Source organism: Carassius carassius, chromosome 16 (assembly GCF_963082965.1).
Source record: "Carassius carassius chromosome 16, fCarCar2.1, whole genome shotgun sequence".
Taxonomy (NCBI): Eukaryota; Metazoa; Chordata; class Actinopteri; order Cypriniformes; family Cyprinidae; genus Carassius; species Carassius carassius.
The window spans coordinates 32,698,633-32,715,760 of NC_081770.1; the positions used below are offsets into that span (position 1 = coordinate 32,698,633).

General features: G+C 40.7%; 1 protein-coding gene across 1 annotated transcript; it reads left to right on the top strand.

The window, feature by feature from the left end:
- Positions 1 to 8,815: 8,815 nt before the first annotated feature.
- Positions 8,816 to 12,763, top strand: LOC132160245 (uncharacterized; the record flags this gene model as incomplete). Its single annotated transcript, XM_059569978.1, has 2 exons — positions 8,816 to 9,313; positions 12,638 to 12,763. Coding segments are annotated over 2 exons (624 nt in total), but the record flags the coding sequence as incomplete, so codon positions are not given.
- Positions 12,764 to 17,128: the final 4,365 nt, after the last annotated feature.

Below are 17,128 nucleotides of genomic sequence, written 5' to 3' on the forward strand. Positions count from 1 at the left end.
CAGGACAGCACATCTTCTTTAACACAGTTACATCTGTAGGATGTTACAACAAGGAGAAAGCGGCGCGCCTAGCGATTTCCACGCGTTTTTAGGCGCGAATTATTGACGACAAAAGCGATGACCCTCGGTACCCCTCAAGCTGAGATGTTGATGTGATGTGATATCTGATCTAGGTGGGCGTGGTGTGCGTAAGGTAGAGAGGGCATGACTGATGATAGTGTCCTGATCCAGTCATGACAACGCGATTCTCAGCTTGCGCTCCAGCTGAGTAATCAAATTTATTTTTAAAAATAATTTATATATTTTATATTCAAACTGAAAACATGATGTGATTAACACTCAAGTCATTCAAGTCATCCTGTCTCAAGTCAAGTCAAGTCCCGAGTCTTTAACTTCCAAGTCCGAGTCAAGTCTCAAGTATTTATTTTTTGTCAAGTCAAGTGACAAGTCCTAAAAATAGCGACTCGAGTCGACTCGAGTCCAAGTCACCAAGTCACAAGTCCCCATGTCTGCAAGATTGTAAATCCTGCTCTGCTTCATTAGTCCATCTTTTTACAGTCCTTAATACAGGTTTAGCTGATTTTAGTTTCTGCCTGTAGGTGGGTATAAGATGAACCAGAAGGTGATCAGAACGTCCCAAAGCTGCTCGTGGAACAGAGTGATATGCATCCTTTATTGTTGTGTAACAGTGATCCAACATATTACTGTCTCTGGTGGGACAGGTAACATGCTGTCTGTATTTTGGCAGTTCACGGGAGAGATTGGCTTTATTAAAGTCCCCGAGAATGATTAAAACAGAGTCCGGGTGTTGTTGTTCTGTCTCTGTGATCTGCTCAGCGAGTTTCTGTAAAGCCAGACTTACTTGCGCTTGCGGAGGAATGTAAACACTAACCAGAATGAACGAGTGAAACTCCCGCGGCGAATAGAACGGCTTGCAGTTGACAAACTGAAATCCACGCTTCCTGAGTCTGACGAGCGCTCCTGCTCGCTTTCCCCGCCTGCACGTCCTGAAGCGTTTGATCAGCGCCGCTGCTCCTCCGATAACAATATTCAGTAAAACGTCTGAATAATTGAAATCCGGAAAAACATCTTGTGGTGCGTTCTGCCGAATGTTCAGCAGTTCATCCCTGGTGAAACTGATTGCAGGAATATAACTAAAGACAGGACAAACTAACAAAAAGACAAAAACATATGCAGAGCACGTCACGGAGGCAGCCATCCTGTACTCGATCCTAATGATCTGAGTGCTCTGTTAGGTTTATATTTAGTGAGCATATCTGCAATATATTTCGGTCCTAGGTCATTTAGTGACTTATATACGAGTAAAAGTACTTTAAAATCAATCCTAAATGTAACTGGAAGCCAGTGTAAGGACCTGAGGACTGGTGTGATATGCTCAGATTGTCACAACCACGGCTAAAAGTTCTGAGTAAAAAGTCTCTCAAAGAAATCAAAACATAGGGCCAAAGGACCTGTCTGAACAAAAGAACTTCAAGACTGAGCAAAGATACAAATAAATGCAGGTCTTATATATGCCCACACATACACACTAACAAGCCAGGCACAGGTGATATCATTGAACTAATAATTAACAGGTAATCAGGAAGAAGTTGTGGAAGGTCTTGTGCTCTCGGTTTCCCTCTGCTGGACAGACAGTGGTGTGACACAGATTTTCTGGTTCTAGTCAGAATCCTGGCAGCAGCTTTCTGGATGAGAAACTGGAAACTGGAAACGATGTTTATTAAAACAATAAAAGACCTGAAATATTTCAGTTGGTGTGCAATGAATCAGTCTGAATAATTGAAATCCGGAAAAACATCTTGTGGTGCGTTCTGCCGAATGTTCAGCAGTTCATCCCTGGTGAAACTGATTGCAGGAATATAACTAAAGACAGGACAAACTAACAAAAAGACAAAAACATATGCAGAGCACGTCACGGAGGCAGCCATCCTGTACTCGATCCTAATGATCTGAGTGCTCTGTTAGGTTTATATTTAGTGAGCATATCTGCAATATATTTCGGTCCTAGGTCATTTAGTGACTTATATACGAGTAAAAGTACTTTAAAATCAATCCTAAATGTAACTGGAAGCCAGTGTAAGGACCTGAGGACTGGTGTGATATGCTCAGATTGTCACAACCACGGCTAGAACCCAGAATGTGTTGTTGGTAGCCCAATGCTCTAGCCACTACACCACAGAGCAGTATAGACCCAAATTGCAGAGAACCACACAAGGCAGGATTGAAGAAAAAACAAACAGTCTTTACTTAGTGTCCTTCTTGAATAAACATAAATTAAAGCTTCCAACTAAGCAGGTCAAAGTTCTGAGTAAAAAGTCTCTCAAAGAAATCAAAACATAGGGCCAAAGGACCTGTCTGAACAAAAGAACTTCAAGACTGAGCAAAGATACAAATAAATGCAGGTCTTATATATGCCCACACATACACACTAACAAGCCAGGCACAGGTGATATCATTGAACTAATAATTAACAGGTAATCAGGAAGAAGTTGTGGAAGGTCTTGTGCTCTCGGTTTCCCTCTGCTGGACAGACAGTGGTGTGACACAGATTTTCTGGTTCTAGTCAGAATCCTGGCAGCAGCTTTCTGGATGAGAAACTGGAAACTGGAAACAATGTTTATTAAAACAATAAAAGACCTGAAATATTTCAGTTGGTGTGCAATGAATCTAAAATATATGAAAGTTTAATTTTTATCATTACATTATGGAAAATAATGAACTTTATCACAATATACTAATGTTTTGAGAAGGACCTGTATCTGCCAGCCACTCTAAACTGAATGGAAGCCAGAGAGCTCCATGTATGATAGGTCAATTCATTTCATTGAAAATTATGTTACCAAAAATCAAACGGTAAATATTTAAATTAAGACAACCTATAAGAACCAAACAAAACCAACTACAAATTTGATTGACTAATCAACAAACTGGAACAAATTAGAACAACAATTTTCAAAATGATCTAAACTTTCCTCAATGTACTAAACTACATTGACTAATTGAACTTAACCACGTGTACCAAAATAACCTGATGCCTGCACCAGTACAGTAACTGTCATGGAGATGTTGTCTTGTTGTTTGCTGTGTTTGTCTGCTTCTTCTGCCTTTGTTTCTCCAGCTATTGACAATGTCTTCAGCTGAACACCTCGCCAATTGGAGGGTGGGGGGTATAGGGTATCAGACACAAACCAGACAAATTGAATATTCAAGGAGCATGGTTGAAACATGAGGAACCAAATTCCACAGAAAGGCTCAAGACAACAGGATGTTGTAAATCAATTCTTAGCACCACAAGCCAGAAGCAGGTCCACTAACTAGCAGCTTGAACAGCTTTCAACATTAGAACAAAAGAACAATTCAGAAAATAGATTGTCAAATTTGGGGCAAGTAATCAAGATTGATGATCAAAGAGATGCACAGGATGACCATCACATGTAAATCCATGATAGTAATTACGATCACAAGCTCTTTGGATTGTCTTCCCCCACCTAGAAGAAACAGACTGAAACAGACCTTTTAACCTCTGGACTCCACAGAACGTCCTTATGTCAAAGAATGCCACAGAAATTATTTTACAGATGTAGATTGTAGATGCACCAAAATTAACTCAAAAAGACTTATAAACAAATATCTGTCTATTACTTATCTCCTTATCATATATGTAACCCACGCATTTGACTATCATGTTCCTAATCCCTTATTGTGTATGTCTTTTTAATAACTATGGAATAGCTTAAGGATTCATATTCATGTTTAGTATGTGTATGTTTGAATCTTCTTGCTTGAAACGTTTCTGACAATCAATTATTTGTCAAATGTATCCTATTCTTGTTATAGGAATCATGTCCAAAATTATACCCTGCAAGAGCGGGAAAATCCAGACCACGTGATTGATAGAATAAAATGTTTTATGAAGGATAAAACATTGCAACACCCTGAACAAAAGACAATATCTAATTGGTCAAGAAAACATAAAACTACAACCGGCCCAGATCTCCACATCTTCAGACAACTCCCAAACACGCGCTTCCCAAGACATCACTTCACGACTACTGAACTTCCAGCCAATGAGCAACCTTGGGAAACTGACGACAACAAAGGGAACCCCCTTTACACAGGCAATGCTAGTAACTTACCTCCAGACTCTGAGCTGCACTGGTAAATCTAATATAATTTCAACCTCGTATAGGAACGCAATGCGATGGTTAATTAAGTGATTGATGGTTGTTCATGTCTATGCAATTTCACGTATTGCTGTCAACTTGGGATTTCACATTTTCATTCTCTTAAACTCATTCTTTCCTAACTTTCTCTCATCCTACAACTTGTGTGAATGTGTGAATGCGTGTACTTATGTGTTAGATTAGTTTATATGTCTTCAAGGCTGCAGGACTAACCATTAGCCCAGATAAATGTGCCCTTGCCAAATCAGAAAACCAATACCTCGGTTTTGTGCTGAGTCACGGTGTGATCCGACCTCTGGGGGGGTGGAGGCCATCAAAAGAGCAAGCCGGCCAGAAACAAAGAAACAAAATTTAAAAATGTTATTAGATCAATCGGATGGCTTTATTTTGTCAAGTTTGTTATGAGTTTTTGCCCTAGCTGAGAAATTTGGAATAAACTTCCTGTACCAACCAACAAGCCCAAGAAAAGCTCTGACCTGTTTTTTTGTTTCCAGCCGGCCTGCTCCTTTGATGGCCTCCACCTCCCCCCCCTGAGGTCGGATCACACCGTAAAAAACCGAGGTATTGGTTTTCTGATTTGGCAAGGGCACATTTATCTGGGCTAATGGTTAGTCCTGCAGCCTTAATGTGAGTCAACACATCCTTAAGGTGCTCCAGGTGCTCTTCCCAGCTTTGGCTGAAGAGTATAATGTCGTCAAGGTAAGCTGCAGCGTAGGCCTCTGTACCCTGGAGGATTTGATCCATCATCCTTTGAAATGTGGCCAGAGTCCCATGGACCCCAAAAGGAAGGACCCGGAACTGAAAGTGGCCAAAGGGGGTTCTGAAGGCAGTAAACTCCTTACAAGATGGATTCAGCAGCACCTGACAGTACCCTTTGCATAGATCCAGTGTGCTCAGGTACTTTGCTCTTCCTAGTCTCTCCACCAATTCATCTACCCGTGGCATTGGATAAGGATTAAATTTACTAATACTGTTCTGCCAGGAGGATGCTGTGGATGCCATCTTTTCACCATGTTCACATGAAATGTTTGCAGAGGAGAATTTCGTGAGAGGATCTCAATCTGATAGGTCACTGGACCTACCTTACTCTTTATGTGGTACAGGCCCTGCGACTTCGCCAACAGCTTATTTTCAGATGTTAAGCAATAACAAAACTTCTTCCCTGTTGCTCTGTTGTAGTTTCTCCCTAATTTTCATCACATAAGTGAGGATGTTCTTTGTCTTTGGGCTGTCTGTAGCCTCCCAACTCTCTTTCAGGACATCTAAAGGACCTCTTACTTGGTGAGCATACAGAAATTCAAATGGCGAGAGTCCTGTTGGAGCCTGGGTTACTTCACGGTAGGCGAACAGGAGGTATGGCAGCCATTTATCCCAGTCTTTGCCGGAGTCTGAAACAAACTTCTTTAACATATTCTTTAGAGTTTGATTGAACCTTTCAACTAGATCATCAGTCTGAGGATGATATGGGGTTGTTCTCACTCTCTTAATGCCCAAAAGCTGATAAACTTGCTGCAGTGTATGATTCATAAAGTTATTGCCTTGGTCTGATAAAACCTCTTTTGGTATGCCAACTTCGGAAAATAATTTCAACAAGGCTGCAGCTATATGCTTAGCAGTAACATCTCGCAATGGGTATGCTTCAGGGTATCTTGTGGTATAATCTGATATTACTAGAATAAATCGGTTTCCTGCCTGACTTCTCTAAAGTGGACCAATAACATCCACTATCCTCTCAAAAGGCACATCAATTACAGGCAAAGGGACTAGTAGGGCATATGCAGGAATCCAACCAGTAGTCAGCTGGCATTCAGGGCATGTCTGGCAGTATTCTTTAATGTCTGTGTACGTACATTCTAGGCCAGTAAAATCTTTTAGAGACAATAAATTACCATAACTGCAGTACCTCACTTCTTTGTGATTTAGGTACAACCAGCTGACGAGTTCCCCCCTTAGTCTGTTTATGCAGGAGTCCATGTTTCAACACAAAAGGCAAATCAAGTAAAACATCAGTGTCATCATGATTTTTAACCTGATTAAAGCACATGGCTAACGTCGGGTCTTCTATCTGTAACTGGGCTAGATCATTTGGAATGATAATGTCTGATTCACACAACTCCGGTTCAGCAACCTCCTCCTTAACCTGTTCTGCAGTGTCAAACATGTCTGCTACCCAACCTCTATGCTGATGTAATCTGTTGCCTTTTGTTGGATCAGACTCAATCTCAATATCAGCAGAACAAAAAGGCAAGGTTTGCAAGGCATTATCTATATAGTGTTGTCTGCACTGCTTGCCTTGGCTGAGTCATTTTCACTACCCCACACCAGTCTATGTCATCCAGTAATTCAGACAATATTGGTATATCTGTGCCAAGTAGGATGGGATAGGGAAGAGCCTTAGCTATTCCTACCTTCATTAGATATGACTGATTCAGAACTTCAATATACACTTCAGCAGTAGGCAAAGGAGTATTGTCTCCATGCACACAGCAAACAGTATAATGGTCTCAGTGTCACTCCAGTCCTGTCTGGGCACATACCTACTCTGCACTAGCGTCTATGTCCACCCAGTGTCCACCAAGGCTAAAACTGGTCTACCATTTAACAAGACAGACCTAACCGGCTGGGAGTTGCATTTTACTGGGGATGACTTAATTGAACGGGGGAAAATAACAAAGGCTTGTGGTTTTAGGTCTCTTCAGAGGACAAAGAGGTCTAGTATGGCCTGGCTGACCACAATGAAAACAGACAACATCCCCCTTAGCTACACTTTGTGAGACTGCATGAGGAGTCACAACTTCACTCAGTGTAAGTTTAAAGACTCTAGCTTGAGAGTTTGAACAATCCCCAGACCCCTCAGACTTGCCTCTGGCCACAGGGAGGATTCCTGCTTAGCAGTGTTAATTTTGTTAATGAAGATGGCGACAAAAAAATTTCATTAACGACAATTTTTTCTGTGACTAAGACGAGACGTTGACAAGCTAAACTAATATCTGATGATTAAAACTATAATGAAATGTATGCCATTTAATTGTTAACAAGACGACACATGACTAGATGTTAATTTAGAAATATCGGACATTCAATACATGATGTTTTCATAGCATCATAGTCTATCTTTCATCTGCGTCCCTTCTCCTTGAGGGCATCTGCACTCTGCAGCACTCTGTCTGTATATCTCAGGCAGGCAGCCGCTGCTGATGTCATGGGTATGGGTAGTCTAGGTTACCGAAACTCGAACTTGCGAACTCGCTGCAACAATGGCTTCAGCATTAGGAAGGAAAAGAAGAATCGACATATGGAAGCATTTCATTTACAATTCATCTGAAGGGAAGACATTGTGTAATGTCACAGTCACAGAACACGGAAAAAAGCCCTGGGGGTATAAATAATGTGGAAAGAATACAATGAACTTAAAAAGGCATCTGAAAGCACATCACCCTGCTGTTTATGCATCTCTGTCACGGTAAGTAAATTGTGTAAAATCTTATGAAAAAACTTTTCTTAATGTTAGTTCAGTGTTACTGAATATGTCAAAATAGGTGAATTCGGTAGCAATGTTGGCTTAGCCAAGAAGCAATTTTTTTTCTTGCAAAATATGTTTTAGCTTTCTGTTAACCAAGTTAGCCAACTTGTGTTAGCTAATGTTAATACAATGCAATTTACATGTATTTGTATAGCACTTTTCTCAATCCTTTTTAAATCTGCTTTACAGAAGATCCATGTGTTAATTTAATAATACACATGTCATGCATCTTCCGTAAAGCTGTTTTGAAACCATATGTATTTTGAAAAGAGCTATACAAATACATGCAAATTGAATTAACATTAGATACATTTGAACTAATATTAGCTAATACAAGTTAACGTGGTGGTCCAGCACCTACCTGATGATAACACATCTTATTGATTTGAAGGACTCACTGACTCAAGTAGCTGATAGGATGGTCTGGGATGGTCTGCTGCCAAGTGAGTAACTACACTACGATCTGCTCCTCCCCTTTGCTGAGCACACCCAGATGCTCCAGATTGACATAATGTCCTTATTTCTGGTGGTGCCTGCCCTCCTGGACCTGAGTGCTCACCTATCTGAGTTTTCCCAGGCCAATAGTACTAGTCACAAGGACTCAACCAATGCTTCGGTTACTTCCTTAATCCCAGTGATTCAAAGTTCTCGCCCCCTCGCTATTGCTGCATGATTTCTCGATCCAACGGTCTCAGCTGATGCACTCATTGAAAATGGTGACGAGCACATTCAAGAACATTAAAGAATATTTCATCAAGCACGGTGAGTAATGGCTTCTCCTGCTATTGTTTTTTGCACCTCTTGCCACATGTACAGTTTATCTATCTCTGTCGCTGATGAGGGATTCACATGTGATAGACTGACAGAGAAGATTTCAGAATTAGAGACACGCATCCAAACTTTAATTGAGGACAGTAAGAATGTTAGGGCTCTAGATACGGCTTTGGATGCGTCTAGCTCAGGGATTCCTGTACATTGTTCGGTTCAGGAAACAGAGCCCCTGCAGCAGGGCAACTGGGTGACGGTGAGGCAGCGTAGTCGTGGGTCAAAACACCGCTCTTCTATTCCGATCAAAACATTAAACAGGTTTTCCCCACTCAGTGATGCACCCACTGAGAAACCTGATGAAAGTGCTCTAGTTATTGGTGATTCTATTGTACGGAACGTGAATATAGAGACACCAACCACCATAGTCAAATGTTTACCGGGAGCCAGAGCGCCTGACATCTTGGCAAATTTAAAAGTGCTGGCTAATGCTAAACGTAAATACAGTAAGATTGTTATTCATGTCGGCGCTAATGATGTTCGACTTCGCCAGTTGGAGATCACTAAAAATAACATTAAAGAGGTGTGTGAACTTGCAAGCATGATGTCAGACACTGTAATATGCTCTGGTCCCCTCCCTGCTTACTGTGGTGACGAGATGCATAGCAGGTTGTCATCACTCAATGGCTGGATGTCTAAGTGGTGCCCACAGAATAACATAGGTTTCATAGACAAATGGTTGAGCTTTTGGGGCAGACCTGACCTGTTGAAAAGAGATGGTCTTCATCCCTCCTGGGGTGGCACCACTCTTCTCTCTAGAAATATGGCAAATAGTCTTAGTGTTTATACTTGACTAACTGGGGCCCAGGTCAGGAAGCAGACAGACTGGCTAAACCGACCATCTGCTAGCTGCCTCCCGTCACAGAGGTCAGTTAATTCTCAGCACATAGAGACTTTTTCACCTAGATATCACACTATAGAGACTGTGTCTGTTCCCCGAACTAGAAAATACAAAAAACGTCCAAACCAAGTTAAGATTAACAAATTAATTGAGGTTCAACAAATAAAAAACAGAAGCAATATGGATAAACAAATGATAAAGCTTGGCTTATTGAATATCAGATCCCTTTCTACGAAAACACTTTTTGTAAATAATATGATCACTGATCATAATATAGATGTACTCTGTTTGACAGAAACCTGGCTAAAACCTGATGATTACATTATTTTAAATGAGTCCACCCCCCAAGATTACTGTTATAAACGAGCCGCGTCTAAAAGGCAAAGGTGGAGGTGTTGCTTCAATTTATAACAACGTTTTCAGGATTTCTCAGAGGGCAGGCTTCAAGTATAACTCGTTTGAAGTAATGGTGCTTCATATAACATTATCCAGAGAAACAAATGTTAATGATATGTTTGTATGTATGTTGTTATGTTTGTACTGGCTACTGTATACAGGCCACCAGGGCACCATACAGACTTTATTAAAGAGTTTGGTGATTTTACGAGTTAGTTCTGGCTGCAGATAAAGTTTTAATAGTTGGTGATTTTAATATCCATGTTGATAATGAAAAAGATGCATTTAGATCAGCATTTATAGATATTCTGAACTCTATTGGTGTTAGACAACACGTTTCAGGACCTACTCATTGTCGAAATCATACTCTAGATTTAATACTGTCACATGGAATTGATGTTGATAGTGTTGAAATTATTCAGCCAAGTGATGATATCTCAGATCATTATTTAGTTCTGTGCAAACTTCATATAGCCAAAATTGTAAATTCTACTTCTTGTTACAAGTATGGAAGAACCATCACTTCTACTACAAAAGACTGCTTTTTAAGTTATCTTCCTGATGTATCCAAATTCCTTAGCATATCCAAAACCTCAGAACAACTTGATGGTGTAGCAGAAACTATGGACTCTCTCTTTTCTAGCACTTTAAATACAGTTGCTCCTTTACGCTTAAGGAAGGTTAAGGAAAACAGTTTGACACCATGGTATAATGAGCATACTCGCACCCTAAAGAGAGCAACCCGAAAAATGGAGCACCGCTGGAGGAAAACAAAACTAGAGGTATTTCGTATTGCTTGGCGGGAAAGTAACTGCTAGATCCGATTACTTTTCTTCTCTTTTAGAAGAAAATAAACATAACCCCAGGTATTTATTCAATACAGTGGCTAAATTAACGAAAAATAAAGCCTCAACAAGTGTTGACTTTTCCCAACACCATAGCAGTAATGACTTTATGAACTACTTTACTTCTAAAATTGATACTATTAGAGATAGAATTGCAACCATTCAGCCGTCAGCTACAGTATCACATGAGACAGTGCACTATAGACCCCCTGAGGAACAGTTCCACTCATTCTCTACTATAGGAGAGGAAGAATTGTATAAACTTGTTAAATCATCTAAACCAACAACATGTATGTTAGACCCTATACCATCTAAGCCCCTAAAAGAGGTACTTCCAGAAGTCATAGATCCTCTTCTGACTATTATTAATTCCTCATTGTCATTAGGATATGTCCCCAAAACCTTCAAACTGGCTGTTATTAAGCCTCTCATCAAAAAACCACAACTTGACCCCAAAGAACTAGTTAATTATAGACCAATCTCGAATCTCCCTTTTCTGTCCAAGATACTAGAAAAGGTGGTATCCTCACAATTATATTCCTTCTTAGAGAAAAATGGTATATGTGAGGATTTCCAGTCAGGATTTAGACCGTATCATAGTACTGAGACTGCTCTACTTAGAGTTACAAATGATCTGCTCTTATCATCTGATCGTGGGTGTTTCTCTCTATTAGTTTTATTGGATCTTAGTGCTGCGTTTGACACAATCGACCACAACATTCTTTTGCATAGACTTGAACACTTTGTTGGCATCAGTGGAAGTGCATTAGCATGGTTTAAATCGTACTTATATGACCGCCATCAGTTCGTAGCAGTGAATGAAGATGTATCATATCGATCACAAGTGCAGTATGGAGTACCTCAAGGCTCAGTACTAGGATCGCTACTCTTCACGCTTTATATGTTATCAATGTTAACTCAATACAATACAATACAACTCAATACAATATCAACATAATAAATTTTATTTTAGTGTGATGGGTATTTTTGTATTTTAGTCATTAAATGTCAAATTTAGAAAAAACAACAACATGAGGACAGGAACAACATTACATAGCACACGATCAGTTAAATTATGTGTTAACTGGTGTTCAATTTGCGCAAACATAGAGAAATGTACAGTATGCATGTATGTTCACAGTCCCTTATCAAAGTAAGAGCCCTTTTCGTAATAAAAGTTTGTAATCACAGAGCCTCACTGTGACAATTTCCTTTGAGCTAAATTGACCTGTTTCCCTTACAACAGTTACGATAGTGTTTTTTTTTTTGGTCAGCATTTACATTGTACAATTATCAGTCTGGGTACTCTCCTGCGTTTACCATGCTTAGCACATAAAATTATATGTTGTTAAATTACATGAAACTGTATGTTAACACCACTATCCTTATTTACAGTGTTGCAATTATTATTATTTTTTCAGTTTCTGATAATAAATTAAAAATTGCATGACTTTCATAGTAGTTGAACTTCTCTTGTATCTAACTGCACTCTTAGAAATTACTTTAAGCAAACAGCATATTACTGTGTTTCTACAGTCCATATGTACTATAAATGATCCCAGCATGCAATGCAGCATGAATACAGTAGATCATGCTGTAGAGTTTTTTTTAAATTATTGTTATTTGTGCTATTGAACTTGTTTTTGGGTCACTGTAGGTATAAGCAGGTGCTGAACTGAGAGACTGTATTAAAAAATGTACTGTATTAAAATAAACTCGCTTCTGGTAATTCATTTGGATTTTGTTGTAGTTCACTGTAAAGCAGAGTTCCTCAAATCTTACCCTGGATGTCCAATGCACTGCAGAGTTTAGCTCCAACCCTGATCTAACTCACCTACCTGTGATTTTCTTACAATCCTGGAGACATTGATTAACATGCTCACGTGTGTTTGATTAGTATCAGAACTCTGCAGGAAAGTGGTCGCGTCATCATCGCGTCATCATCGCGTCTACCTTCCTTTAAGCGCGTATACAGTCTTGAGTTTCTGCTGGATGTCTGCAGAACCGCATTTTTACAGTTAAACTCCGCGCACGTGGAACAGTTGCAGGAACTGCTCCGGAGGCCTACACCATCACCGACGCCCACTACTGCATCTCGCCCACAGTGGAGGTGCCACAAGCGGCATGAGAGGAAGCAGAAGAGGGGTAAGTGCAGAGGTATCCGGGCTAGGCTAACGGCTTACCCATACAAGCCATCTATCCCCACCATTGTACTGGCTAACGTACGCTCTTTGGACAATAAACTGCACTACATTCTATTACTACGTTCAACTCAGAGGACTGTAAGAGACTGTTGTGTTTTTGTGTTCACGGAAACATGGCTCAGCAACAGCGTCCCTGACTGCGCTATTCAACTAGACCAGCTGACGTGCTATCGAGCGGACAGAGCTCTCGTCATGGGAGGAAAAACCTGTGGCGGCGGGCTTTGTGTTTACATCAGTGACACGTGGTGCCGCGATGCTGTTGTGATCTGCAAACACTGCTCACCCCTGCTGGAGTTTATGATTATTAAGTGCCGGCCGTTCTATCTGCCGAGGGATTATACTGCCATACTGCTTGTTTAGGTTTACATTCCCCCGAACAACATCAACTGCAACAGGAACGATGCACTAAATGAACTGTACAAGCACATCAGTGAGCAGCAGACAGCACACCCTGATGCTTTTCTCATCATAGCTGGGGATTTCAACCATGCTGACTTAAAGAGTGTGTTTCCAAAAATACACCAACACATTAATGTTCCAACTCAAGGTAATAACATTTTAGACTTTGTTTACACCACACAGAGAGGAGTTTACAAACAGACAGGGTCTACAGACTCCTGAAGACACGGAACGCTGCCTTCAGAGCTGGAGATGAGGTGGGCTTGAGAACAGCCAGGCTAAGAGACATTACTCCAGGAGGATAGCTCATCAATTCAGTGACAGCAGAGACACTCGGAGCCTGTGGCAGGGGATACAGACCATTACAGACTACAAGCCCCCACCATGGACCTGTGACAGCAACATCTCTCTACTGAACGAGCTAAACACCTTCTTCGCTCGCTTTGAGCAACAAAACAGCACCACTGCACAGAAGACATCACCTGCTCACGGCGACCAGGTGATGATGCTGACCCCAGACAGCGTGAGGAGATCCTTTAGCAGGATAAATGCATGCAAAGCTCCGGGTCCTGACAACATCCCTGGGCATGTACTGAGAGACTGTGCAGTAGAACTCTTCTCTTCACAGACATTTTCAACATCTCACTTAGTCAGGATGTTCTTCCCACATGTTTCAAAACTACCACCATCATTCCAGTCCCCAAAAAGCCGTCTCCATCCTGCTTCAATGACTACCATCCTGTTGCACTTACTCCCATCCTCATGAAGTGCTTTGAAAGGCTAGGCATGCACCACATCATGTCTGCCCCCCTCCCCCCCTCTGGACCCCTTCCAGTTTGCATATCGATCCAACCGGTCGACCGAAGATGCCATCTCAACTGCTGTCCACTCAGCACATCTGGACAAAAAGGACTCGTATGTCAGAATGCTGCTCATAGACTTCAGTTCAGAAGTCAACACAATCATCCCTCAACAGCTCATTCACAAACTGGTCCAGCTGGGACTCAACACTTCACTGTGCAACTGGCTGTTGGACTTTCTGACTGGAAGACCTCAGGCAGTACACGTCGGCAGCAACACATCCAGCAGAAATCACAACAGCTTCTCTACTTCCTCCGCAAACTGAGGACAGCCAGAGCCCCGCGCCCATCATGTACACCTTCTACAGAGGCACCATCGAGAGCATACTGACGAGCTGCATCACTGTGTGGTATGGCGCCTGCAACCCGTCAATTCAAGTCACCTTTATTTATATAGCAAAACACATTGCGTCAAAGCAACTGAACAACATTCATTAGGAAAACAGTGTCAATAATGCAAAATGACAGTGAAAGGCAATTCATCATTGAATTCAGTGATTTCATCTCTGTTCAGTTTATATAATGTCTGTGCATTTATTTGCAATCAAGTCAATGATATCGCTGTAGATGAAGTGACTCCAACTAAGCAAGCCAGAGACGACGGCGGCAAGGAACTGAAACTCCTTCAGTGACAGACTGGAGAAAAAAACCTTGGGAGAATCCAGGCTCAGCTGGGGGGCAAGTTCTCCTCTGACCAGACGAAACCAGCAGTTCATTCCAGGCTGCAGTAAAATCAGATTGTGCAGAAGAATCATCTGTTTCTTGTGGTCTTGTCCTGGTGGTCATCTGAGACAAGGTCTATACAGGGGATCTGTATCTGGGGCTCTAGTTGTCCTGGTCTCCGCTGTCTTTCAGGGATGTAGAGGTCCTTTCTAGGTGCCGATCCACCATCTCTTCTGGATACGTACTGGATCTGAGTGACTGCAGTGACCCCTCTGATCTGGAAATAGACTGGATCTGGTGGCTACGGTGACCTCGGAATAAGAGAGAAACAGACAAATATTAGTGTAGATGCCATTCTTCTAATGATGTAGCAAGTACATCTGGTGTTATGGGAAGTGTTCCTGGTTCCAGTTTACTTAATTAATGCAGCCTAAAAATCCTTTAATGGTTTGGATATTAAAAGCATATTAGTATGTTATGTGCAAGGTTAAAAAGATGGGTCTTTAATCTACATTTAAACTGCAAGAGTGTGTCTGCCTCCCGATCAATGTTGGGAAGGTTATTCCAGAGTTTAGACGCCAAATAGGAAAAGGATCTGCCGCCCGCAGTTGATTTTGATATTCTAGGTATTATCAAATTGCCTGAGTTTTGAGAACATAGCGGACGTAAACGATTATAATGTAAAAGGAGCTCATTCAAATACTGAGGTGCTAAACCATTCAGGGCTTTATAAGTAATAAGCAATATTTTAAAATCTATACGACGTTTTATAGGGAGCCAGTGTACTGTTGACAGGACCGGGCTAATATGGTCAAACTTCCTGGTTCTAGTAAGAACTCTTGCTGCTGTATTTTGGACTAGCTGTAGTTTGTTTACTAAGCGTGAAGAACAACCACCCAATAAAACATTACAATAATCTAACCTTGAGGTCATAAATGCATGGATTAACATTTCTGCATTTAACATTGAGAGCATAGGCCGTAATTTAGATATATTTTTGAGATGGAAAAATGCAGTTTTACAAATGCTAGAAATGTGGCTTTCTAAGTAAAGATTGTGATCAAATAGCACACCTAGGTTCCTAACTGATGATGAAGAATTGACAGAGCAACTATCAAGTTTTAGACAGTGTTCTAGGTTATTACATGCAGAGTATTTAGGTCCTATAATGAACACCTCTGTTTTTTCAGAATTTAGGAGTAAGAAATTACTCGTCATCCAGTTTTTTATATCGACTATGCATTCCATTAGTTTTTCAAATTGGTGTGTTTCACCGGGCCGCGAAGAAATATAGAGCTGAGTATCATCAGCATAACAGTGAAAGCTAACACCATATCTGTGAAGAAGCTGTGTGATGGGTGGGAGGGATCACCCGCGATGCAGAGGGCTTTTCGAGTGAGACGGGTTCCGTAAAGGTCCTGGAGGGAGGGGAGAGAGACACCAGTGATCTTCTCAGCTGCTCTCATTATGCGTTGCAGGGTCTTTCGGCAGGTTTGACACAATTGACCACAACATTCTTTTGCATAGACTTGAAAACTTTGTTGGCATTAATGGAAGTGCATTAGCATGGTTTAAATCGTACTTATATGACCGAATCAGTTCGTAGCAGTGAATGAAGAAGTATCATATCGATCAGAAGTGCAGTATGGAGTACCTCAAGGCTCAGTACCAGGGCCGCTACTCATCACGCTTTATATGTTACCCTTGGGAGATTTTTTTTGATTGATTTGATTTTTTTTTTTTTTTGAAGAATTTATTTCACACACTTCATCATTTTAAAGACAAAATTAACAATAGTTACAGAAAGGTTATTATGTGTAAAAAGGGGAAACCCCAAAGAAGCTACTGAAAGCTTTTAGGAGGGGGCCCAATAACACCATACAACATATAACATACAAGAACAAAAAGCTCAATCCATAAACACAAATAAATATAAATACAACAAGACAAAACTAAAGCAAACAAACAATTAGGTGCAGAATTGACAATAAAGCAGACTTGACTTGACTTGACTAAAGTCTGTGTTATATTGTAAACCGTGTTTTAGAGGATGAGAAGGGTAGAGGATGGGAAACTGTAAAGAGTAACCAGAAGCCTGTTTATTACACTTATATCTTGGTTTTTGATAGGTTTTATTTATAATTTTTTCTTAAATAGTTAATTTTTTTACTTATAGCCTAATTAATAAAGCTTTCTTTGCTTTTAACATTACTTAAAACATTTAATAATAACTGCATTCTTTACACTGTTAAAATATTCCACTTGTATCCTGTAAGGGAGCAAATTATGAGGAAGTTGACAGAGAGCCATAAGTTGGATATTTTACAGAGAGCTGCATTCAATGGTTAGTACTAAACTTTAAATAAT